Below are 27,636 nucleotides of genomic sequence, written 5' to 3'. Positions count from 1 at the left end.
GCCAGGGGACTTGATTACAGAGGATCTTGAAGACACACCACAAGATAATAGATGATACCTGCACACAGAAATGATTTAAGTGATGAGAGAGATGCGCCTGCTCCAGCACCACTACTTTGCTGTACATTTACATTTACATTTAGTCATTTAGCAGATGCTTTTATCCAAAGCAACTTACAAATTAGGACTAAATTAAGCGAGTCATCATGAAGAGGCAAAAACAACAACAACGCAAGGAGTGCTCAAAATACGAAGTTCAGGCATTATTCAGAGTAGCATAAGCCTGATAAGTGATGTTTCAAAGGGAAAGGATTTTTTTTTTTTTTTTTTTTTTTTTTTTTTCTAAGAGGTTAAGTGTTCACGGAATAGATTGGTTTTCAGCTGTCTTTTGAATGTTGTCAGGGATTCTGCGTTCCGGATGAGGGTGGGGAGAGCGTTCCACCAGCATGGAACTGTGAATGAGAATGTTCTGGAAAGTGATTTTGCGGCTTTCTGTGATGGAACTACGAGGTATCGCTCGTTGACCGATCGTAGGCGTCTGGTAGGGATGTAGACTCGTAGGAGTGAGTGAAAGTAGGAGGGAGCTGAGCCTGTGACAGATCTGTAAGCAAGCGTCAATGCCTTGAACTTGATGCGAGCAGCGAGAGGTAGCCAGTGCAGAGAGATGAACAGTGGAGTGACGTGTGCCCTCTTGGGCTCGTTGAAGACAAGGCGAGCTGCAGCATTCTGGATCAACTGTAGGGGTTTGGTTGCACATGCTGGAAGTCCGGCCAGAAGAGCATTACAGTAGTCAAGCCTAGAAATGACCAGGGCCTGGACGAGAAGTTGTGTTGCATGCTCAGTTAGGAAAGACCTGATCTTCCTGATGTTGTGCAGTGCAAACCTGCATGATCGAGCTGTCTTTGAAATGTGATCTGTGAAGGTCAGCTGGTCATCAAACGTTACTCCAAGGTTTCTGACCGACCTTGATGGGGTGATTGATGATGAATCTAGCTGGATGGTGAAGTCGTGCTGTAGTGACGGATTGGCAGGGAGGACGAGAAGCTCAGTCTTTGCCAGGTTGAGCTGTAGGTGATGTTCCTTCATCCATGTGGAGATGTCCGCCAGACAGCTTGAGACCCGTGCAGCTACTGTGGGATCATCTGGTTGAAACGAGAGGAAGAGCTGTGTGTCATCAGCATAGCAGTGGTAGGAGAAGCCATGTGCCTGGATGATGTGTCCCAGTGATGTGGTGTAGATGGAGAAGAGGAGGGGACCAAGAACTGAACCCTGGGGAACCCCTGTGGTCAGTTGATGTGCTCTGGATACCTCGCCTCTCCATGCGACCTTGAAGGACCTACCTGTGAGATAGGACTCAAACCAGTGGAGAGGAGTTCCTGTGATGCCCAGTGCTGAGAGGCTGGACATAAGGATCTGATGATTCACAGTGTCGAAGGCAGCAGACAGATCCAGGAGAATGAGGACTGAAGATTTGGAAGCAGCTTTTGCGATCCGTAGGGCTTCTGTGACTGACAGTAATGCAGTCTCAGTTGAATGCCCTTTCTTGAAGCCAGATTGGTTGACATCTAGCTGGTTGTTTAGAGACAAGACTGGACTGGAGAGGAGAAGTGTAGATACTTCTTCCTCGGTTAGCGAAGAAAAGGAGGACAGAGGGATATTGGCTGTGGAAGGGGTCGGTCTGGGTTCCTGTGTGTGTGGTGCAGAGAACTGACTGCTGATAGCTGTTGTTTTGTTGGTGAAGAAGTTTGCAAAATCGTCAGCAGTTAAGGAGGAGGCGGGTGGTGGTGGAGGTGGACAGAGGAGGGAGTTGAATGTCTTGAAGAGTGATCGTGTGTTGGAGGAGCTGTTGATCTTGTTGTGGAAGTATGAAGATTTTGCAGCATGAACATCCACAGAAAAGGAAGAGAGGAGAGATTTATACATACTCAGGTCAGATGCGTCTTTTGATTTGTTCCATTTCCTCTCCGCTGCCCTGAGTTCGGTCCGGTGTTCACGAAGAACCTCAGACAACCAGGGGTTGGAGGGAGTAGCGCGTGCTGGCCTGGAGGAGAGAGGGCAGATAATGTCTAGAGAAGAGGTTAGAGTGGAGCATAAGGTGTCCGTTGCGGTACACATTCAGAGATGAGAATTGTGAGGGTGGGGGAAGAGAAGATGACACAGCAGAGGAGAGATGGGAGGGGGAAAGTGAGCGCAGGTTTCGTCTGAAAGTGACTGGTGGTGGGGGTGGTGGTGCAGGGGTAGAGAGTTGTAGACTGAAAGTAATGAGGAAATGATCTGAAACATGGAGGGGTCTCACCAAAATGTTCTCTGTGGTGCAGTTGCGTGTGTAAACTAGGTCCAGTTGGTTGCCTGATTTGTGAGTACCTGAGGTGATGAGTCGTTTGAGATCAAAAGAGGCTAGGAGAGAGATGAAGTCTGTTGCATGCGGCTTTTCGAGATGGATGTTGAAGTCGCCGAAGACTAGAAGTGGGGTGTCGTCCTCAGGGAAAGTGGACAGCAGCACATCCAGCTCATCTACAAAGTTACCCAGCTGACCTGGGGGGCGATAAATGACTACAATATGGATCTTAATGGGAGTTGTAAGTGTAATAGCATGATATTCAAATGAGTTGTTATTGCATAGATAAGAGAGCGTGGAGTATTTGCAATTGTTAGAAACGAGAAGCCCTGTACCCCCACCTCTCCCAGACTGGCGAGGGGAGTGGGAGAAGGAGAAATTGCTAGAGAGAGCAGCGGGGGTTGCTGAGTCTTCTGGACGAATCCAGGTCTCAGTCAAGCCCAAGATACTAAGAGTAGAATGAGATGCAAAGGCTGGAATGAAGTCAGCTTTATTGACTGCTGACTGACAATTCCATAGACCCACGGAAAGAGAGAGAGGAGTGTATGAGGATGAGAGAATGGGACGCAGATTGGCAGTATTGCGCTGCCTTTTGCGCGTGATGAAAGGGCGTTGCCGAGAGATAACAGGAATGTATTGAAAGCACATGTTGATTAAGGCGAACAATAAGATAAAAAGAGGGAAGGAAAGGGGGAAAGGAGATACTTAAGTGTCTTTCTGGTGTCCTTGCTCGGTGGAGTCGCGCAGGTAGAGTCGATGGTCTTTACCCGAGTCGGTCTTCACACGAGGAGGCTGAACACGAGAGCTGAATGCTTCCGCTGACGCTTCCGCGACAGCGCGCAAATTACACCGATATACAGATAATGCTTTCACCGCTTGAGTGAGTACAGCTGTTTCGGTCGGGCAATTAAGTGAATGACGCGAAAATGTGCCAAATCGAAAGTGCTATAGGAGCAAAGGCTTACGTGCAAATTAGACTGCAACAATAATAAGTTTCACTCGCGGCTGTTTGTTTAATGTGGCAACGCGTCTAACTAAAATACAGAATTATGTGAGGTTAAAAATACAAAATAAGCAGAGAATCGAAGATGGGCTTACCTTGACTAAAATGCAGCACTGAAATAACAGGAGAACAGAGTATTCTAGAAAAACACACTTGCGCGCTCTTGCCGTGCCTCTTGTATGCTGTTCGCTTGTCCTTGCTGTAGGGGGATATAATCCGATGGCAAGGATTATAGTCTTACCAGACTTACCCGAAAGGCAGCGGGATGGTGGTTGATCATAAAATGACCTCTGGGGACCACCGCAGCTCCGAGATCCCCTGCCAAGAGACCGCAAGGTACTCAGTTGCCGTGTGTAGCCACGTGGAGGCCTGACAGGAGTCTTGGTGAGGGAGAGGCTTTATACTGGCATGGGGAGACTTACACAATAGTTGCTTCCATGTTCACCACCAAGGGCTAGCCAGCGGCAGTGAGCTGTAAGCAAGAGGCTGGCAAGCAAGTAACACACAAGCATGCAACTTCCTCTCTTTCTACACCACTGCACTAGACGCATCACAACACCCTGGGCCCTATCTTGCACCCAGCGCAATTGACTTTGTACACCAACGCATTTATCATTCCTATTTTGCACCCCCCTCCACAGAAGCACGTCGCTAAACTAGGGAATGAACTTGCGCTCCCTGGGCGGTTCAGCGCAAAAAAGGAGGTGTGTTCAGGCGCAAATGTTCCTTCATGCTATTTTGCAGGTTTAGAAAACAGTTGCGCCACTAACCAGGAAAAAATAGTTTAAAGTCAGTGGCGCGTTGCGCATGTTATTCATATGATATTTTAAGGGTGCATGCTTGGCCATAATCAATGTAGCGTGTGCACAACGTGCATACACTTTGATTATCTCATCTACACAGAAGCAGCAGTTTTCATTTTTGCAAATCATACATTATTACGATAGATAGATAGATAGATAGATAGACAATTTATTATAAAAGCATACATCTAGCTTTCACATTTACCCAAATTATCATACGCCTTTTTAACCGAAGTTAATTTGGGTGGGTTTCTCCATCCCCAACGTCCCTGACGAGAGCGTTGCTCTCCTTGGCTGTGAACCGATCCTGGCGCGCGCCTGGCAAATCCGCCGTTATAATAGGAATCCGCTTTAGAACAAGCGCGTCTGCTCTTAAAGGGAATGTGAGATGATGCTCTGATTGGTTTATTTCACGTTACGCCCAAACCACACCTATGAATAATGAAGCTACTTCAGACCAACCCATTTTAGATTTGCGCCTGGCGCAAGAGTCATTTATCCCGCCGGGAAAATAGCAACAGCGCCAAGACCCGCCCACAAAGTTACTTGCGTTTCAGATCGTTAAAATAGGGCCCCCTGTGTTATAAAACACACACACACACACATATATAAATAATACACAACGCCTTTTTCACTGCAACTTCAAAGGAAGCAATACAATGTTGTCGAAACTAGCGCTGGGTACTTGAGGTCATTTTGTTAGAATATTTGCTAGCCTGTATAATGATCTCATCGTTAATACTTCTCACCATTTAATCTAAGGGTACGACCGATTGCTTTCCATATACATTTTTAACGTGACCTTGAAAAGGGTTTGACTTGTCAAACAGTGTGTGTGTGTATGTGTGTGTGTGTAGGCCTACTCTATATGCCATCTTCAAGATCAGTTACTGAGTAAGGACAGACTACGCAATCATAAATTGATAGAGAGGTGAGTTAACACCCCAGCAAACACAAAAACGTTTTAAAAACGTTTTTTTCCACGTCGTGAAAAGGTTGTGATAACGTTTTTATCCGACGTATTTAATACGAGAAATGTCGGGGTTTTTTATGTTATAAATACTTTTTTTTTTTTTTTTTACGTTTCATAACGTTGTAAAAACGTTGCATAAGCGTTGTTTTTTAACGCTGTTAATGCGATGTTCTTAAAACGTAAATATCACGTCTTACTTTCTGGACGTCATCTTGGTTATAACACATTCACCCGAAATCACCAAAACGAGGTTTGCAGGTTGTGCTTTGGATGTAAATTACCTTGAAGTGTTCCTCACACACTGTGTTCTACAATAATATAAGAAGTAAATATAGCAGACAATAGATAATCATGAGGACACAGAGGCGCCGGCCCCTGAACTGGAGGTCGTCTCATAAATGAACCGAAACACAGCTTATAAGGTATAGCCTACTTGCCTCACAGACCTGAGAAATATATCTATATTGAAATGTCTACTTTTAAACAGAACAATTCAAAACGAAAGAAAACAGACTGCTCTCTGCTTATGTAATCCATATGAAATGTGCATTTCTCTCTGGCGCAAAGATCACAACTGCGAAGATCGCCAGTCAGCATCTTTGCAGTCGACACTGACAGAAAACACTTATTAATAAACAATTTAAATGTCTCCTTGCTATATTTGACATATTCATAATCATTACTTTTGATGGTTCTTTGTGACAGCTTTTAGGTGCTTTATTGGCAGAGCTACGCTTACAAACATGAACGCGTGACTACCGCATCAGCACCGAAAACATGGATATTTTTTTAGACAATAATCGCACAATCTATTCGATATTCTATAATTAAATACTCAGTGACTCATCCCAACCAAATATAAAAAAAAATGTTTACTTATAAGCGTCTTTTTTACATGTTACGTGTCATGTACCTTTCCATGTGACGCGAGCTAGTTGAAGAAGTGTTAGAGCTTTGGCTATTTATTTATTTAACTTAGGTATATATTGTTAATAATTTGCACAGGCCTAGTTAATATTGTTCTTTGGTGTTCAGTTTATACAGGTTTTTCAAATGTTATTTAATAAATAAAATTCTCTCAAAATCTCTCTTTTTTTTCCCAGAAAACTGAATTAATTACATAAAAAGTACATTTAATTAAAACAACAACAAAATGCCAAAACTAGCTACACTTTAATTTTCTTTTTCGCTTTCAGAGTGGAAGAGGGGAGGGGACTGAAATTTAAATCATTGCAATTAAATCAGTTGTTTGTGTCACCTTAGTGAAACAATTAATTTGTGAAACAACATATAAAAGTGTGCATGTCAAATTTGGGTCTGTCAAAGAAGAATAAAAAAAATGTTATGATTATTGTAGACTGTTAAATAAATAGTCTTGCTAGATTAAGCAGCATTTTGGTCTCATTCACTAAGCACATGAACGCAACGTTATTAACAAACAAATCTTGATTCTCTAAAAGCTCTCGTAGCCTACTAAAAAAAAATCACAGTTCATACCCAGCAAACATTGGTCCGACGGCAACGTCGTGTCCCTGGCCAAAAATAGTCGCGGTAGGACGGCATAAATCGGTAAAAATATGTAACACAGAACATTTCCTAAAAATGCATTCAGATACATTTGTACATGTCTATAGTTCTCTGGGGTTGCATGTATAATTGTTATTTTGACTTTTAGCTACGTGTAGTGTATCGGGTGAGAGGACGTCACCTGGCGACGTCTTTTACACGTGCATTTATAGTCCATCATGACCCTCTATGAAATCCTTGTGAAATATGCAAAAGTTGTGCTTAATCCTTGCATGGTTAATACTGCAATAATTCATTTAATTGCCCAAGTAGTTTTTAAGAGGTTGTGAAGACGTCCACTGACGTCCTTTACACGGCTAGTCAAGGCTGTGAATGGACGTCCACTGACGTCTTTTACACGTCTAGTAAAGCAAGACAGAAAAAAAACAGGAATTATCTATATGAAATACACGATTTGTAGTAAATATATTTACTTTATCTTGTTTAAATAAATTATAATCACAAAGTGCCCCGTGTGGTTAAGTGATTGCAAAGCCACTGCATTTTAGTCATTATTTCAACCTGTTGTACCTGATGTATTCGTTCTTATTTTTTTATGGAATGTATGCATACATGTAAAACAGAAATATATCCGATCACCATTTATGTCTGAGTTGGATGTAATTGCCAAAACTGTGCTGCCAAGATGTAGTAACAAAAGATCTCGCGATATTACAAAATCCCGCGATAGGATAGATTATCTCGCGAGATGTTAACGTGTTCTCCCAATAGACTCCGGAACATTGAACAACCACGAGGAGAGGAGGAACTGAGGAGGGAGTTGTATCGATATTATTAAAAATCTACTGTTGGGTAAGTACATTTTGTATTATTAGATTAACATGCTGGAGTTTTACTTGTTTGACATGAATGAACCGAAAGAAATGATGCCCACATTGTCAACTGAAATTTACTGAGTTTGGCTAAAATTAGATAGTAGGCTAAAAGTTACTTTGAACTTATACAACGGTATACCATAGTATAAAGTATGTTTAATGATACAGTCAAAGTTATTACTGCAACTTATTAATAGCCTTTTGAGAGTTTCTTTCAGAAAGTAAATTATCTGAAACAGAAAGAAATGTTTAGCTGGATTTGAACATGTATGTCTTCAGTAACTGCTTTAAAAATATTTTGTAATTTTAGAATTATGTCCTCTGAATACCAAAAGAAGTGGAGACGACGAAGGGCAAGGGTTGTTCCTTGTATATTGATGTAATTTTTATTGGTACCCTTTATCTATTCAGGGGACATCACAGCCCACCTGTCTTTATCAGAAATGTCCTGTTCACTTTCTCACAGTTACACACCTAGTTAAGGGTCTTTCTCAAGGGCACCACAGTGGTATTGAAGAGGCAGGGGACAAATGCTGTTCCCCCCACCCCCCAACTGTTCTAACACCAATTTAAAGCAGATCATCTTTTATACAATATAATAAAATGTAATGCATGTTGATTACCTTTTTCTAATGTTACATTCATGATTCATTCATCTTGTTCCATGTCCCAAAAAATGAGCCAAACAATGTGTTTAAGGGATAGTTCACCCAAAAATGAAAATTATCATCATTTACTCAACCTCATGTTTCAAACCTGTATACCTTTCTATGTTATGCAAAACACAAAGATGTTTGGAAGAATGTTTGTAACCAAGCAGATGTCGCTTCCCATTAACTACAATAATCATTTTTTCTCCAATAATTCTCAATGGTTGCTCTATTTGCTTGGTTACAAACATTCTTCAAAATATTTTTTTTTTTTTGTGTTCGGCAGAAGAAAGAAACTCATACAGGTTTGGAACATGAGGGTGAGTAAATGACAGAATTTTCATTTTTGGGTGAACTATCCCTTTATATAATAAGTCAGTATTTTGTAATTGGTATTTTAGTTTGGTTAACAAATGTTAAACATTGAAAAAAATAAAGAGAAATTTTGGCTGTTCAAGATCAATAAAATGTTATGCTAAATCAGAACCTGCTTCTTTTTTGCTTATGTCCACAAATAATGTGTTCTTGTTTGTGATGTACATGTGATTAAAATGTTTTATTGACGTTCCCCAGCAAACATTGGTCCGACGGCAACGTCGTCCCTGGCCAAAAATAGTCGCGGTAGGACGGCATAAATCGGTAAAAATATGTAACACAGAACATTTCCTAAAAATGCATTCAGATGTCTACAGTTCTCTGGGGTTGCATGTATTGTTATTTTGACTTTTAGCTACGTGTAGTTCAATATACAGTGTATCGGATGAGAGGACGTCACCTGGCGACGTCTTTTACACGTGCATTTAATAGTCCATCATGACCTTCTATGAAATCCTTGTGAAATATGCAATAGCTGTGCTTAATCCTTGCATGGTTAATACTGCAATAATTCATTTAATTGCCCAAGTAGTTTTTAAGAGGTTGTGAAGACGTCCACTGACGTCCTTTACACGGCTAGTCAAGGCTGTGAATACACGTCCACTGACGTCTTTTACACGTCTAGTCAAGCAAGACAGAAAAAAAAAAAAAAAAAGGAATTATTTATGAAATACACGATTTGTATACAAAGTAAATATATTTACTTTATCTTGTTTAAATAAATTATAATCACAAAGTGCCCAGTGTGGTTAAGTGAATGCAAAGCCTCTGCATTTTAGTCATTATTTCAACCTGTTGTACCTGATGTATTCGTTCTTATTTTTTTATGGAATGTATGCATATACATGTAAAACAGAAATATATCCGATCACCATTTATGTCTGAGTTGGATGTAATTGCCAAAACTGTGCTGCCAAGATGTAGTAACAAAAGATCTTGCGACATTACAAATTCCCGCGATAGGATAGATTATCTCACGAGATGTTAACGCGTTCTCCCAATAGACTCCGGAACATTGAAGTTTGAACAACCACGAGGAAAGGAGGAATTGAGGCGCGTGTTTTATCCATCCATATTATTAGAAATCTACTGTTGGGTACGTACATTTTGTATTATTAGATTCACGTGCTAGAGTTTTACTTGTTTGACATTAATGAACCGAAAGAAATGATGCCCACATTGTCAACTGAAATTGGCTAACTGAGTTTGGCTAAAATTAGCAAGTAGGCTAAAAGTTACTTTGAACTTATACAACGGTATACCATAGTATAAAGTATGTTTAATGATACAGTCAAAGTTATAACTGTAACTTATTAATAGCCTTTTGAGAGTTTCTTTCAGAAAGTAAATTATCTAAAGTAGAATGAAATGTTTAGCTGGATTTGAACATGTATGTTTTCAGTAACTGCTTTAAAAATATTTTGTAATTTTAGAATTGCTAAACATGTCTATTCAGGGGACATCACAGCCCACCTATCTTTATCAGAAATGTCCTGTTCACTTTCTCACAGTTACACACCTAGTTAGGGTCTTTCTCAAGGGCACCACAGTGGTATTGAAGAGGCAGGGGACAAATGCTGTTCCCCCCACCCCCCAACTGATCTAACACCAATTTAAAGCAGAACATCTTTTATACAACAAAATAAAATGTAATGCATGTTGATTACCTTTTTCTAATGTTTCATTCATGATTCATTCATCTTGTTCCATGGTTTTTTAAATTTAGCTGTAGACCATAAAAATATTTTGAAAATAAGTACATGTCATTTACCTCAATTTATTTTTTATTTATTTTAAAAATAAATATATTCTCTTCCCTTAGATGCTGTGAAGAGGTGGAGCACAAATGCTACAGACTCTGAAATTGATGCAGCAATGGCAGAACACCTGAAACACGCTCCAGGAAGAGCTGGGGGTGGTGGATACAAAAAATGAGCCAACCAATGTGTTTAAGGGATAGTTCACCCAAAAATGAAAATTGTCATCATTTACTCAACCTCATGTTTCAAACCTGTATACCTTTCTATGCTAAACACAAAGATGTTTGGAAGAATGTTTGTAACCAAGCAGATGTTGCTTCCCATTAACTACCATAATCATTTTTTCTCCAATAATGGTAGTCAATGGTTGCTCTATTTGCTTGGTTACAAACATTCTTCAAAATATCTTCTTTTGTGTTCAGCAGAAGAAAGAAACTCATACAGGTTTGGAACATGAGGGTGAGTAAATGACAGAATTTTCATTTTTGGGTGAACTATCCCTTTATATAATAATTCAGTATTTTGGAATTGGTATTTTAGTTTGGTTAACAAATTGAGAGCTTAGAATTATAAGGTTCTATCTCCGTTTAGGGTAGTTTATTGAGCATCAAACTCGGTTTATGTTTTGTGAGATGGAACCTTTTTATTTTATTAATAACTACTAACAAATTTATTTATTTTTTTTACAAAAATAACACCACACAGGCATTAATAAACACCTAATGGATCAGATTGTCAAAAACTCAATTTCAACCAAAAGTGGAGATAGAACCTTATAATTCTAAGCTCACGAAATGTTAAACATTGAAAAAAATAAAGAGAAATTTTGGTTGTTCAAGATCAATAAAATGTTGTGCTAAATCGGAACATGCTTCTTTTTTGCTTATTTTCACAAATAATGTGTTCTTTTTTGTGATGTAGCCTACACGTTATTAAAACGTTTTATTGACGTTCAGGTCTGACTGGACCACCTTTTTAGAACCTTTGTCAAGATGTGTAGGCTAAACCTCAAGACTTGATTACCTTTCACGATGTTACACAATAGGTGTGTGATTATTTTATATGCAGGCTTATACACCTAAATTATGCAGCAACACATTTAAACACACAGATGACGACGCATTTAGACGTCCAGGGACGGCAGAAAAGACGTGGAATTCACGGCCAGAAAAGACGTGGAATTCACGCCAGAAAAGACGTGGAATTCACGGCCAGGAAAGACGTGGAATTCACGGTCAGATGACGTCAAAGACGTCGGTTCAACTTTCATTTTGGAACTATTTTTCAACCATGACGGGACGTCTCGGACGGACGTCTTTTCAACGGTCATTAAACGTCCAAATGTTTGCTGGGTCAGGTCTGACTGGACCAATTTTGGACCCTTTTAGAACCTTTGTCAAGATGTGTAAACCTCAAGACTTGATTGCCTTTCACGATGTTACACAATAGGTGTGTGATTATTTTATATGCAGGCTTATATACACTTAAATTATGCAGCAACACATTTAAACACATATGACGACGCATTTAGACGTCCAGGGACGTGCAGAAGAGACGTGGAATTCACGGCCAGATGACGTCGAAGACGTCCGTTCAACTTTCATTTTGGAACTATTTTTCAACCATGACGGGACGTGTCGGACGGACGTCTTTTCAACGGTCATTAAACGTCCAAATGTTTGCATGCGGAGTATATTCAGTTACTGATTTAGACATGGCCAACATTCGAATCTTGAAATTAATTATTGAAATGTGAGCTTGGGCTACAGTTAAGTGAATTATAAATTAATTATTTAAGTGAAAGAGTTAGCCATGGCTCTCAAGGATTGTTGAGCCACGACAGAAGTTTCCACTTTGAATGCTTTAGCCTGGCTGTTTTTTTTTCTCCAGCATCTAAAGTGAGAAAGAAAACAATAGCCAAAATGTAATTGTAAAAAAACAATGGTTGTCCAAAATGTGAAGTAGGCCTACACTGGAGTTTTCCCTCTACATACGTGCAAGATTTAAAGGGATAGTTCACTTGGAAATTAAATTTTGGTATGTTTTAGCTTACCTCAAGGGCATCCAAGATGTAGTCTTTTTTTCCGCAGTAGTTTCAATTTTGATATTTTTAGGTCAAACCGTTCTTGTCTCTCAGTCATATTATGCAGGTATGTGGTCACTGTCTCAAAGAGTATGCACAGAGTCGAAATTAAAACAATTCCCCATCGTCCAAATAAAACAATTCCCCATCGTAAGTACACATTGATGGCCTAAGACACGAAACGAGAGGTTTGTGTGAGAAAACGAACAGTATTTATATCGTTTTTACCTCTTGTAACACAGCCACGTCCAAGTGATCTGAGGGCGTGCGCGCATCCTGCTGTGTGACGTGTGCGCAGACTGGTGCATAGATATATACACTAGATGTCGCCTTGGCTACGGCATTCGTTATGAACTGCGTAGCCAAGGCGACATCTAGTGTATATATCTATGCACCAGTCTGCACCAGATCACTTGGACGTGGCTGTGTTACAAGAGGTAAAAACGATATAAATACTGTTCGTTTTCTCACACAAACCGCTCGTTTCGCGGCGAAGGAAGCTCTGGGCTGGACGGAACCAGCGGCGAAGGAAGCTCTGGACTGGACGGAACCAGCGGCGAAGGAGACTCTGGGCTGGACGGGACCAGCGGCGAAGGAGACTCTGGACTGGACGGAACCAGCGGCGAAGGAGACTCTGAGCTGGGCAGGACCAGCAGCGAAGAGGGCTTTGAGCTGGGCAGGACCAGCGGCGAAGAGGGCTTTGAACTGGGCAGGACCAGCGGCGAAGAGGGCTTTGAGCTGGGCAGGACCATCACAGACTTTGGCTCGGCGGCAGCGGCCATCTTGTCCAGAATCACTGGCTCGGCGGTGGCCATCTTGTCTGGAGACACTGGAACAGACACAGGAACAGGAACACACACAGGCTCGGCCGCGGCCATCTTGTCCGGAGACACTGGCTCGGCGGCGGCCATCTTGTCCGGAGACACTGGAACAGATGAGACGTGAACAGTCTCTTGATCGGCAGACGTGACGTGACGTGAACAGTCTCTGGATCGGCAGGCATGACGTGAACAGTCTCAGGCTTTGCAGGCATGACGCGAAGAGACTCAGGCTTTGCAGGCATGACGCGAAGAGACTCAGGCTTTGCAGGCATGACGCGAAGAGACTCAGGCTTTGCAGGCATGACGCGAAGAGACTCAGGCTTTGCAGGCATGACGCGAAGAGACTCAGGCTTTGCAGGCATGACGCGAAGAGACTCAGGTTTTGCAGGCATGACGCGAAGAGACTCAGGCTTTGCAGGCATGACGTGAAGAAGCTCCGGCTCGGCAGATGTGGCAGCAGGCATCCTGGGAATAAGAATCAGGCGTGGCTGCCTTCTTGGCTGGAGATACTCAGGCATCATGGCGGCGGCCATCCTGGGAATCAGAATCAGGCGTGGCCGCCTACTTGGCTGGAGATTCACCCTTAATGCTGCTGGATTCATCTTTGGTCGGTCATTCTGTTACAATGTAGGCAGGAATGAAGCAGAGAGAGAATCCATATGCAAGCGTTATTTTAATAAAACAAACAGGAAATCCAGGTAAACAACAGAACACGGAAATCCAGGTAAACAACAGAACACGGCACTCAGGACCAGAACAAGGAAACAGCTACAACGACCGACAAACAACAACTGAAGCACTGAGGTATATATACACAGGCAAACAAGCTAAACAAGATAACAAGGGGGTGTGGTTAATCAGAAACACCTGGGAGACTAATAAACAAGAAAAACTACAAAGGACTACAAAACATGGCACAGGACAGGAAATAACAAAAGTCCACACAAGACAAGGGGAACACAAGACAGGAATCATGACACGTATGTGGGAACGTATGGGCTAACTCATTTATTGACGGGCCAACTTGATTTAGCACAAAAAACAACGTTCAAATGACGTCTGGTGCTGGCTGGGTTAGTTTGGTCTAGTTTCGTTTTTGTAGACAAACGTGATATCTAGGTTTTTTTGACAACTTAAAGAAAACGTACCAGTTTGGTATTTTAACAACGTTTTTAAAACGTCTTATTCCAACGTGCAGATTACGTTATTTTAACACCTGAATAAAACGTCTCCCAAAAGTTGTATTTTGGTCCAGTTTCCTTTTAGTAGTAGCCTAAACAAACGTGATATGTACGGGTTTTTTTTTTACTATACTTAAAGAAAACATACCAGTTTGGTATTTTCACTATTTATCCATTTAAAAAAAAAAGTTTTTAAAACGTTGTGCTACAACATTACCTAATTGCAACCAATAGTGTTTGCTGGGACTAGCAGACTGTAAATCATTACTCACTTTGAATTGTGTCCATCAATCTTAATGAGACAGCGAGAATGTGTGTGTGTGTGTGTGTGTGTGTGTGCGCGCGCGCGCTAATGAGGACGAGAGTGTTCTGGATTCTGCGTGGGCAATTGTAATAGATTCAGCAAAAAAGTCCTGCATAGATCTGCACAGTGCATAAAAGCAATTACCCGAATAAACATTCCCAAACAACACACACACACACACACACACACGCACGCACGCACGCACACACACACACACACACACACACACACACACACACACACAACAACCCGACTAAACACCAGCAACACTCCTACACCCCAACACTTAAACACTTCTGTCTCCGGAGAGTAGCCTACAAGTAAACACAGCCATTATTTTTGAATAATAAAAATGAAGAGTCAGCTCCCTGTCAGCTCGCTCAAGAAACTGAATAAATGAACTCACTCAACATGGACAGTCATGATGAAGCAAATAAGGGCTTTTTTTTTTTTTTATGCGACACAGCTTTCATAAAAACTTCTCTGTAAATCTCATTACTGTTATTGATTACAGCAAAAACATTATATTTTGCTTTTGATATTGTCATTGTGTAAAAATATGTATTTATTTGTATAAAGTAAAGGTATCTGCATGTTGCCATAACCAGAAGCACCATTTAAAAACAACACAGTGTCATGTCAATTATGAATGAGAAGGGAGGGGGAGTATGTGTGAACATGATGATTAGTGCTTTTTCTATCAGTCGAAACTCGTGATGATGTTAGACTTCGCCTGTCGGAGAACGCTGCTGATGTAACCACGGTAACGCTTCCACTTGGGCCATTGTGATGTCACAGAACCACACCGCTGCGCGGAATCGTGTTGGGCGACACCGCTGCGCATTCTCTCTCTCTCTCTCTCTCTCTCTCTCTCTCTCTCTCTCTCTCTCTCTCTCTCTCTCTCTCTCTCTCTCTCTCTCTCTCTCTCTCTCTCTCTCTCTCTCTCTCTCTCTCTCACACACACACACACACAGAGAAAGAGAGAGGGGCTGTGGTCGGTTTGAACTTCGCTCCTAGCCATAGGTAATGTCTGGGAATAAGAGCATGAAATTGGACACAGAGACGCGCTCTCGGAGCTCCGCCCCTAAATAACATCATCAGCATCATCATAGTCGGAAAGAAATTACTGGAGGGCACGAGAGAGGACGCACGCGGACTGTCAACCTGCTGTATGCGTCGCGCCGAACCGTCGCTTTCATCCATCACCTCTGAATGTAAGTCACATTTTTTCATTTATTCGATCAGTGAGTTTATCAATGTGTTTATTTGCTTTTAATATACAGTTCAGAAATGGTGCGTTGTACACTGCACATGATGCATCAATAGTGTTATTAAGAGTATGAGCAGACAACGTTGCGTTAGATCAGAACTTACCTTCATATATCAGACTATTGATTATTTAGCCTATAATAATCATATTTCGGCACACAGAGCTCAGAGGTCATGAGAATCACATGTCTGTTGCATGTCAGACAGACTGTGATTATTCAGGTATGACAGCCATACCCCCCTTTAATAACAGCATGATAAATGACAGCATTATTAGAAGTGACATTGCCACGCATGGAAAAAATTTACTGATGTTCATAACATGAATGACAAATGACTTGGAGAGAGAGAATAACAACGCGACGAGCATAGTAAGGAGTTTAGAGAAATACATATGTTTATGTATTTAATTATTTACCTACATATAGCCTATCCAAATATCAGTATTCACAAAACAACAAATTAAACCAACTCCAATTTTCCATTATTATGATAATACTTATTAATACAACTATTATTTGTAATACTAAGAATATGTATTATTTTCAGTAAAAGTAAAACAAAATAAAGACAGATTTAGTACAGCTAACTAAACATACTTACCAACTGACTCAACACTTCCAGTTTTTGTACTGCACTATCGTTTCTGGACAATGTTTTTTTTTATTTTTTTTTTACAATTTAGCACTTAATTTGTATTTTTTCCAGCCACTAAGCCTATAAATGCTTCAATACAATATAAGGCCATACTAGTAAATCACTTTAATATGCTTTAAAGAAAATATGTAAATAAAAGACCTATTTTAATCAGACCTCATTACTTTAATTCATTCTAGTATTCTAATATCATGATCATTGAGGAAGGAATAGTCTTGATCTAGTGAGGAAGAAAAGGCTTTTAAATGTGTTTTAACACTGGCAGGAGTAGATCTAAAATTAAACTCTGAATGTTTCATTCAGATGTTCAGAATCATTGTTATGTGGCGATCTAATAAATCTAGGTCTTCAGAAAACATTTTTATAGATAATAATGTGTCAAAGTGAAAACATTTGTGTTCATGGCAGTCAGTAGAATGGCAAAGGCAGTAGTATCGCTGTTGAAGAATTTGAGCTTTTATTTAGATCTTATTTTTGGTTATATAAGGTTCATGCTGTGAAACTGCTGCGTAGGGCATGAGAGGGATGCAGACATGCTTTTGACATTGTGCTGTTTCACTGTGACCTTGAAAATGCAGACGCAGCTGTGAGTAAGAGCAAGTCAGCGATCGCAGATGCTCACAGATTCACACATTGCACACACACACACACACACACCATTTACTTAGTGCACTTGGACATACGTATTGCACGGACACTGACCTGGCAGCATAGATCTTGTTGGCTTTGTGTGATGTGTGATTAACCCCCACCCCACCCTTTCTGTGTGATTATTTTTCTCAGGCTAATATGAGGAAGCCTCTGGTGTGCTGAAGGACATCTGGATTCTACAGATTTATTGTACAAGTAGCATTCTCAGCATGCGCTAAGCCTAACCGTAGCGTAACAAGAGAGCACATGAGTGTTGAAGCAGAGAGAATGGCCATGGCCTCCGACGTGCAGCACAGTCAGATTGTTTGTGCCCGCCAGCGCTTATGGAGAAAACTCAGGCCTGCGCGGGTGATCAGCCTCCTCATCAGTCTCGTAGCAATAAGTGCAGTGGCCTTCTCGTGGCACTCTACTGCTCAGTGGGAGGGGCTTCAGAGCCACGCCCCACACAGAACACTGCTATCCACACACCTGGGTTACTACAGTAACCTCTCGGAGGACACGCCCATAGCCATGCGCTCGTCCGCAGAGTCAAACGAGAGTCAAGGGGACTATCCGACTGACCTGTTCAGCCTAGAGGACCGTCGGCGTGGCGCTGTCGTGTTACACATGTTCGGCATGATCTACATGTTCATTGCCCTTGCCATCGTTTGTGACGAGTTTTTTGTCCCCGCGCTCACAGTCATCACAGAGAAACTCAAAATCTCAGATGACGTAGCGGGCGCCACCTTTATGGCGGCCGGGGGCTCGGCTCCTGAGCTCTTCACCTCCGTCATCGGCGTATTCATTTCCCACAGTAATGTGGGCATCGGAACCATTGTCGGCTCCGCTGTGTTCAACATCTTGTTCGTCATTGGAATGTGTGCTGTATTCTCGAAGGAGATCCTGAACCTGACGTGGTGGCCTCTTTTCAGGGACGTCACCTTCTACATCATCGGCCTCATTATGCTCATAGTTTTCTTCCTGGATAACTACATCACGTACTTGGAGAGTATCAGCATGCTGCTCGTCTACGCCACCTATGTGCTCTTCATGAAGTTCAATGGGACGGTAGAGACTCTTGTCAAGAGCGTCACGAACAGAAACCAGGTGGTGGAAGTGGAGGCTCAGCCAAAGGTGAGTTGACAACATCTCTTCCTTCCTCTGTCTGTCCAACCACTGTAGACCCCCCCCCCCCCCCCCCCCCCATTTGAATTGGGGATTGGAAACGTAAGTTGGTCACTGGTCTGACTGTAGAGAGGTATTTCTGGGTAGGATTAGTGAAGTAATAGGAAATACCACAATGACCCAACCAGCTTCCCAAATCCAAAGATACCAAAGTTTGAAGACCAATGGATAAGCAGAAAAATGCAAATGATTAGGCCTATTTCTTTTTAACTATGCAATAGTAATCTTGTACTAGGCCCTATACCAATAGCCGCTCTCAGCCCTTGAGGTCCTCATCGCAGTCCTCACATTGATGGCGTTGTGTAGGCCAGGGATCTACAACTTCTGTCCTGGAGGGCCGTTGTCCCGTAGACTTTTATTATTTGGTTAATAATACGTGGACAGTGATTGAAAGGTTATTTTGTCAGACTGCAGGATTTGGGGGACAACAGAACATAGAGCTGTCGGCATGCACAAGAGATCCTGAGGATGATGAAGAAACATATATAAATTCTAAACACACAATACTGGACCCGAGTCAGAACTCAAATGTTGCCAGGCAACAGGTAGAAGTTGTCTTTATGGCATACACTCAGATACATATGCATATGCTCATGCATGACTGTGAATATAGTTTTCTTGCAGTTTCCTGTGTTTTGGTTCTTCATTAAGGCATAAGCTCTTCATTTGTGATGCAGTAGTCATGGATGCAGCCGAAATAATCCTGCAGGCTTTGTGTAGCGTAATCCATTTGTCTCTGCTACTGCAACGAGGCCTCGACTAACAATAATCATGATCTAATACCGCAGTTTAACCTTGAGCCTAATCCTTAACCCCTGCAGTTGTCAAAGCATCTTCAAGCACCACACGAGAAGTTTCACAATTTCCAAAGGAGCGTCCCTTAAAAGCCTTTTGACTCTGGGTTGACGTCAATTTGTTTACCATCATTTACATTTACTATATAGAAAACTGTCTAAAAATATTGAGAATGATAACAAATTATACATCATTTGAAAGCTCTAAGGGTTTAGTGTCAATCTACGGTGTTACAATATAGACCCTCCAGCAATAGTAATATTGTAATTTGTGCAAACGACAAAATGCTAAATCAACTTCATACCTTTGTTATGAAATAGAGGAATCGATTCAATCCGTCGCACTTGGGTAAAATTTCCATGACAAGCATCCATTGAAAAACAGCACTTTTTGTCCACAACAGAGCTAAATTTGTGAAATATTGACATATTGTGCATTGTTTACGTCAAATTTCGCCTGAAAGATCTACTCTCCATTATTGTTCCTCAAGAAAATCTTAAGGTGGTTACTTAAAAATTGTAAACTGGGTCTTTTTTACTTAACAGAAACATGGTTAGATTCATCAGTAAGTGATAATGATATGTGTATAAAATTATAACGCACCTAGGAAGGATCGCAACAAACACGGAAGGGGTGTTTGTATTTTTATTAGATAGGACATTCATTTTAATGTGAGTTATTGTAATATGAGTTATTGTTCTTGGACTTGTTAATACTTGCGACTAAGCCAATAATGTCTGGAGTTTGTTATCGTCCCAAAGATTTTTACGAGGGACTTTGTTTAAAATAATTATAATGCCTTGACAAAAGAATGTATTTGTATGGGGGATTTTAATAATGATATATGTAAAAGAATAGAGGATAATTCTAATGCCCTGCAGTCATTATGTAAATTATTTCATTTAACCCAAATTATAAACAAATCTAGTTTGGGAAGGTGGGGAAAGTGCCATAGATCTTATTCTGGTGTCTGATGTAAAGTATATTTCTCAGAAGGAAGTAATAGAATATGGCATTAGCGATCTTCTGTACAAGAAATCGTAGTAAATTAAAATGTAGTAATCATAAAACAGTACTGACTAGATTGTTAAACAATATAGTATTGAAGCATTTAAAGATCAACTTATTGAGTTAAATGGAATGACATTCAGAATACCTCAATAGTTGTAGACACATTGCAGTTAAATTAATTGACATATACGTTTTATTTCTTAAAGTAGTGGATAGATTTGCCGCCCTTAGACAGGTGAGAGTTAAGCAAAGATCTAGTCCTTGGATGAATCAGGAAATAATGGAATTAATAAAAAGCTGGAATAACGCTCTTTTGATTTATAGGAGAACTAAGGAGAACGAGAGGATTAAAGGAATGTATGGAATTCATTTTGTTAAGAGATTTTATCTAAAAAAAGGGGGTGTTACCTAACTGTTTCATTTTTACTAAAGTGACAGTAGAATTACTAATATGTTAGAAGATCTTCATGTGTCTAGATGGTATTCCAGCTAGATTTTTAAGAGATGCTGCATATATTATAGTTCCAACTGTTGCATTTACTGTAAATCTTTCTTTAGGAAAAGGTATAGTCACATCTGGCATAAAGATCAATCCATTATACAAAAAAGGAAATAGATATGATCCTGGAAATCCTGTCTCCATTCTTAGTTTGGCTTAAACAAATTTAGAAAAGGTTGTGTATAAACAGATGTATCAGTATGTATGAAAGAATGGTTTAATTTATGATTTTCAATCAGGTTTTAGAAGATCCTATTCAACTGATACTTCTTTACTTTATTTCACAGATTTTATAAGAAAGCAGATTGATGGAGGTAAAATGTGTGGAATGGTACTCTTGGATCTCCAAAAAGCTTTTGACACAGTGAATCATTCAAAACTGTTAGATCAATTAAAGCCGGGTGCACACTGTGCAATTAATGATAGTCCTTTAAGATTGTTGCTTGTCAGACTGTACGAACATGATCCTTGCTTTTTGCCATGTCACACTGTAAGATCTCAGTTGTCATTAATGGCAGTCAAGACGCGTTAAAAGCGGACGCACACAAGAAAACTTGTCCGGAGTTTTACATCATCAATCAATGACACGGTGACAGTGAGCTGCATTACATGTGGTGGCTACAAAGAAATCTCAAACGTTAATTTTGGTCATGGCCTGTTTTGAAAAACGAAGACAATTTGACGGTTGTTGTATGAAATGTCACACTACAGGACTATGACTCAAATCTTCTGACACTGTCAGAATTTCGTCAGAGGTCAAATTTGATCGCAGCATGTCAAATATATCCATCCCTAATATATCCACTGATAGACGGATCCACTGATAGACGCCTGCTTTCAAACGCTCCCGTGTGTATCTGTGTAAGCACTCGTGAAGACAACTTTATTGTGCTATCCTTGACATTTGAGTGTATTTCACAATTTTTTTGTCTAATAAATCAAATCAAATAATTTTTGTTGACGTAAAATTTGATTTTTAACTCAAGGTTTTGCTTGCACAGTGATAGGACACATCTAATCAGTTTAATTTGGACACTCTGCACAATTTTTTACCATTTGCACATTTAACTCAAAACATCCACAGATTCAGCAAACTGGCTTTGGGATCAATGCAGCAATTATTGAAAGCAGCATCCTTGCAGTTACCTCTAGTACATCACATGGCCGCAACAGCACATACTCCAACAGGATTGTGATGTCTGGTAACATTGCCTTTTAAGGTGTAATATAAATAACATAATATTATTAATATTATTAATAATAAACAAATATTATTAATACAGCATAAATGCCCACTGTTATGATTGGCTACTATATTTACATGGGAAATTACCCATGTCCCTTTTAAATACGCATAACTGTTTTTAAAACGCCTGTTCTTGGCTTAAAGGTGCAGTGTGTGATTTTTAGTGCATCTAGTGGTGAGGTTGCAAATTGCAACCAACAGACGGTGACTGACAGTAAAATGTGTCGGCGTCTGAGACAGCAGAGAGTAGCCAGTTAAGCAATGAGGCTTCTTTACAAAGATAAAGTAAGAAATTATGTTTACTTAATTATTCAGTAAAACGAAATGTTTTTGCAAATATTATTGTTACTTGTTCATCATTGTGTCTGTTTTATTTGCTGATTTTAGCTAGTTTCTTTGCACTAAGAACAACATAGTGACGAAACGTGTTTGTCCGTTTAGGGCTACTGTAGAAACATAACGGCGGAAAATGGTGACTTAACATGTAAGGGGACCCGCGGTGTATGTAGATAGAAACGGCTCATTCTAAGTTAATAAAAACATAACGGTTCATTATGTAATGTCTTTACACACCACTGAAAACATAGTTATGTATATTATATTGCATTTCTGTCAACAGATCCTCCTAAATATTACACAGTGCACCTTTAAAGGTATAATATGAAAGAATTTTGTATCAAAATATTCAAAAACTAAGCAAACTTGGCTAGCAGACTTTGGGACAAAAGGAGAAATAAAACAAGGATCAGTATGGAGGATCAGTGGCGTTTTCGAGATGCCGAGAGCTCCACGTCCGCGACAAACTTCGACTTGACAGAGCTTCATTACTTGACAACGCCGCTCTTGCATGTACTTTATTAGGTGAGCTACAGGTGACCAAATCTACATAAAACAAATCAATGTTATATAGCTCAACATGATGAAATGTTAGAATATGATCAGTATGTTATTCTGTTGATCTAGCTTACTGCTAGTCTCATACAGCCAACAAACTAACACATAGAATAACATTATAACTTTCAACACACTCAAATGCAGTTTAGTATGATAGTGTAGACCAAGTGAAACAGCGCTGTGTTACCTCACAATTTTATTTTGTTATAAACTGACCAGTTTGCGTATTAATTCAGTACTTGCGGGTAGTTCGGTAGAATGAAATGTCCTCATTCTTTATATCCGCGGGACTCGCGTGTGGCGCTGATATCTGTCTCTTCATACCACAGTCATGTTAAAAATCATGAATGTATTCACTCATCCATAAACATTATTAGATCCTTCGGCATGACGACAAGTTCTATGATTCTGCTTATTCACTGCGTCATCAATCTACACCTTTGTTATTGTAAGAGGTTAGCGAAATTTCATATTTTCAAATTTCAAATTTCATCACCATAATAGTACGCGCATCACACGATTTTTGTAACCGTGCATACTCTGTACATGCAGGTCACACATGCGCATTTAATTTGTTTTGCACTAAATCAGTTGTTCCACAAAACTTGCCTGGACAGAATAACTTTTTCTATTTTTAGCTGAATGCATTTTTAGTTTCATGATGAATAGGCTGTGATGTCCAGTTAGCAACACTAGAACTGATATGTTGTGTGTTAGCGTAAGGCAGTGACGTGATCACTTGAATAGTTTTCCTTATAGAACTTATGTAGCCCCACCTTTTTCAGCACTGCGCTCATTGCGGTTTGTATTTCCACAGCATGAAGGTAATTTATGAACAAACCACTCGTTTTAAAATCTTCACGGTCTACTGTAATTTATTATGACATCCCATTACAATGATCATGATATCTTTTGTTAACTCTGCAATAAGAAAATCCACTTCACCAGTTAAGTACTCTTCGACAGCAATGCCATGTAAATATACAGAGCTTCAGAAGTTCAAACACAAAATTCTAAAGATGGCTGCACGCATGTTTCTCTGACGCATAAGGTCTATAGCAGCGGAAACAACTTATTTATGGTCATACAGATAAGAGTAAAACATAACAACAAAATGTTTTTCTTTTGTAAAATAAAGAAAACAAACAGGATGCACTTTCTGCAGTCTTGGTCTCCGTGAACTGTTTTCTGGAGTGCGTCACAAAAATGAACCGAAACTCAGGGTACTAGGGCTGTCAACTTTAGTCGTTTAGTCGACTAATCGGTCGATGCCGTCTTGGTCGACTGACATTCTCATTGGTCGACCAGTTGAATTTTTTTTTTTTTCACCAATAAAGAAATTTTCATTGATTTACTTCTTGATATTTATTCCTTTATAAGCAGTTATATATTACTGTAGCCTATTCTAAATATAATTAGCCTATGTTTTATCCCCAACTTTAAATGCTTTAATTTAGGCTATTTTGTAACAGTGCCACAGTTTAGCGCACCACATAGAACACTCGGGAACCGCACCTGTGGCTGGCTGCACTGCTGCTTCGCGCTCAGTAAGGAATATAGGTAGTAATCGCTATGTGTCTGTCTGTCTGTTTGCATTTTGATTATTTCGAGAACCGTTCATCCAATCGACTTCACAAGGGAGTGCAGTGTCGCATTTGGTGCAATATAGACAGACACGCGAGATGCGACACGTTCAGAATTAATAGTAAACTACAGAACAGCGCGAGCGGGAAGCGGCGCACCTCACGCGAGCAGGGCTTATATTCTCCGAGAACGGACACTGCACTAGTGATATAAAATGCACACAGTCTGTTAACTTAAGCAATACTTTTAAGGTAGTCTAATATTTTTCTGAGTCTGACTAACAAATTACTGACACAGTAAAGGGTAGATTTAAATAAAGAAAAACGAAATTTAAATAAAGAAAAAAACGAAATTTAAATAAAGAATAAAATTAATTTAAATACAGAAAAAACGAAATTTAAATAAAGAAAAATGAAATTTAAAGCTCCAATATGTAGGAATTTTGTAAAAAAAATTCCGAAAATAACTTGCACAGTATGATATATTTCCTCCAGTTGTGTACTTACAATATCTCAAAAGTCTCCAAAGATTTTTTTATTTCAGAGAAATTCCGATTTTAAATAACTGGCCGTCCCGGAAAAGAAATGTCGCGCCTCAGTGACGCAATGTCCGCTCTATCCTTTTTTCCGGTGTGGACCATGTGATAGGATATTCCACCACACCGGATTTTTTTTTATTTTTTTTACAACAACTTTATTGAGGTTTTTTTTCTTATCACAATAAACAATAAAGACGTCTGACAAAGAATAAAAAAAGAATAAATAAAAAATATGACCCACCACACCGGAATATCGCATGGTCAAATGCGGAAGTGGTGGTTAAAGCGTTATAGCCATAGACTGTATGGTTATAGCTGTTATGGATCACGAACTCTTTGGCGAGTATTGAAGTGCCAACAAAACGAAAGCGTCCATATTCGGATACACGCGGAGTCGCGGACTGTGTGACAAACGGAGGAATAAAACCCGGATAAATATCGGCAGGCGATTTCGAGATGGAGAGAGCTGCGCGTCAATCTTGGACTTGACAGAGACTCTCTCGCGAGTGTATTGAGACAGGTAAGACATGCAACTGTCAATAATAGCACTTATAAACAAAGTTATATTGCTCTTTGTACTTTGGTAAGGCTTTTTATCACGTGTGGTGACCGAGATTATGGCAGTACAATTAAATACAATCGGATATGATGTTAAAAAAATATATTTAGTCATTACTTGCAAATGTTCGTTCAAATTTACTTTTAGATATTGGTTTGAACACGTTAAACAACACGGCATTAACCATAAAAACGTAAAACTGCACAACATTAACCAAACAAATCATTTGACAAATAGCTGTATGTTGTAACGGGATAATATAGCATAACATTTCACGTTCCTTGCAGTTCATTAATTATGATGACATAAAATAATACGATCAGACATACAGGTAATACAAAAACGAATAAATTACCTCATCCGTGATCATGATTCATTAATTCCATGTAGATATATCGCTAGATGGTGAAAACGCATTAAAAACGACATCTCCCATCGTCACCTCCTTCATAGCGTCATCAAGCTTCGCCTTTGTTATTGTTGGAAACTGCGCCCTCTTGTGGTCAAATACCAAAGTCGCATACTGGAGCTTTAAATAAAGAAAAAACGAAATTGAAATAAAGAAAAACGAAATTGAAATAAAGAAAAACGAAATGTAAATAGGCCTAAAAAAAAAAAGAAATTTAAATAAAGAAAACCGAAATTAAGTTAGCCTAAATTAAAAACGAGATTAATTTAGATGTATAATAACGGGTAAAAAGTCTAATACATTTTGTTTCTATTATTCTATTTTCCACAATGTCAAAGCAACAGCAGCAATACAAGCTCAGACATGCACTTCGGTCCATACAAACTCCGCTAATTGCGCTCTAGCCAGAGAACACTCCCGTTGCTGGAACACTCAGGCGTCGGTTCTATTTCTAGCATGCACGCGTTTTCCGCGTGGCTCGAGCCGCGCCTGAGACGCGTGTCTCACGCAGGCAGTGTGCAAACTCCAACCTGTTAACATGGGAGCCGAAATAAAAACAGACACGCCACAGCAGCTGAGACTCTCACGCCAGCAGCCAGTGTGTCGCCGGCCTTATTCAAGCGCGAATGAGAACCGTTTCGCGGGGGATCCCAGGTGTCAATAAAAAAAAAAAATAAAATAAAAAAAAAAACGTTTTTTCGTTGTTGTTTTATAAATGCTCTGACAATTGTTTAATAAATGTTCAATCAAAATGCAGAACATCACGTCTTTTTTTTTTTTTTTTGTCGACTAATCGTTGCGCAGGACAGGACTTTGGTCGACTAAGCATTTCTTTGGTTGACTGCAGCCCTACAGGGTATAGGCCTAAACTTGCCTAACAGACATGATAACTATGTCTTTAAAAACTTTAAGTGTACGTTTTGCTTATTTGACGTTAAATGCATTATATAAGTCACTCTGGAATATAAGTGGCTGCAGGTGACTTACAGCCCATAAAATAAGGTTTAGCAAATTATTTCATGGACCCCCAGCCAGGCTATTGAGACCCCCCTCATTGAGAACCCCTGTGCCAGCGTACGCGTAAAAAAACGATGTATACTTTGGGCTTAGGTCAGCCAGGATGAGTCTTGCAGCACTGGATCTAAAAGGAGACTGTATTGCAGCAGTAGGGAATTGTTGGATTGTGGAATCATGCTCATTGTGTCATTCTGTTCACAAGGGATTAAACAATGTCAAATGTCAGCGAAGCCTTGCTGGGTTAAGCTGCACAAAATATGTCCTGTTAAAAGAAAGAATAAAATGGGGATATCAAAGGCTCCTCGGACTTCTGCTCGAATCTGCTGTCGTATTTCATATATGGAGTCTTCAGTCATACAGGGTTAGAAAAGTTCATCTGGAGGTAGGGAATCTCTGTTTACTGATGTCAATAACATAATATTATAGACATAATAAGTGCAGTAGAACAGATGTGCCCTGGTAGTTTAGGCTGATTTGTCAAGGATGGCCACCACTGTCTTTCTTCAACGCTAATTGCTTTGACAACAGACAGGTCTCTATAGTGATATGAAGTGAGGTGAAGCTTTTGTGAAAAACAGCCTAACTAAAGGGAAGGAAAAACATGGTTGGTGCTTTAGGAAGCTGTAAATTCGTATGTTCTTTACGGTGTG

General features: G+C 39.9%; 1 protein-coding gene and 1 long non-coding RNA gene across 7 annotated transcripts in view; one reads left to right on the top strand and one right to left on the bottom strand.

Moving 5' to 3' along the window:
- LOC307155625 overlaps nt 1-27,636 on the bottom strand; it is an 821,100-nt gene that overhangs the window by 33,351 nt on the left and 760,113 nt on the right. The window lies entirely within an intron of this gene.
- LOC307155603 (solute carrier family 24 member 2) overlaps nt 15,629-27,636 on the top strand; it is a 120,270-nt gene continuing 108,262 nt past the window's right edge. For 4 of the 6 annotated variants that reach the window (XM_079866395.1, XM_079866394.1, XM_079866391.1 and 1 more), the window contains exons 1-2: nt 15,655-15,907; nt 17,403-18,383. In XM_079866395.1, the coding sequence (XP_079722521.1) occupies nt 17,517-18,383 (867 nt within the window). In that variant the 5' untranslated portion in view covers nt 15,655-15,907; nt 17,403-17,516. Of the gene's footprint in view, nt 15,908-17,402; nt 18,384-27,636 lie in introns of all 6 variants that reach the window. The other 2 variants (XM_079866392.1, XM_079866390.1) reach the window with 1 other exon arrangement.

Source organism: Squalius cephalus, assembly GCF_949319135.1.
Source record: "Squalius cephalus genome assembly, chromosome: 3".
NCBI classification, from domain to species: Eukaryota; Metazoa; Chordata; class Actinopteri; order Cypriniformes; family Leuciscidae; genus Squalius; species Squalius cephalus.
The sequence above is the reverse complement of the archived record's forward strand: the minus strand, read 5'-3'. Positions and strand labels throughout refer to the sequence as shown.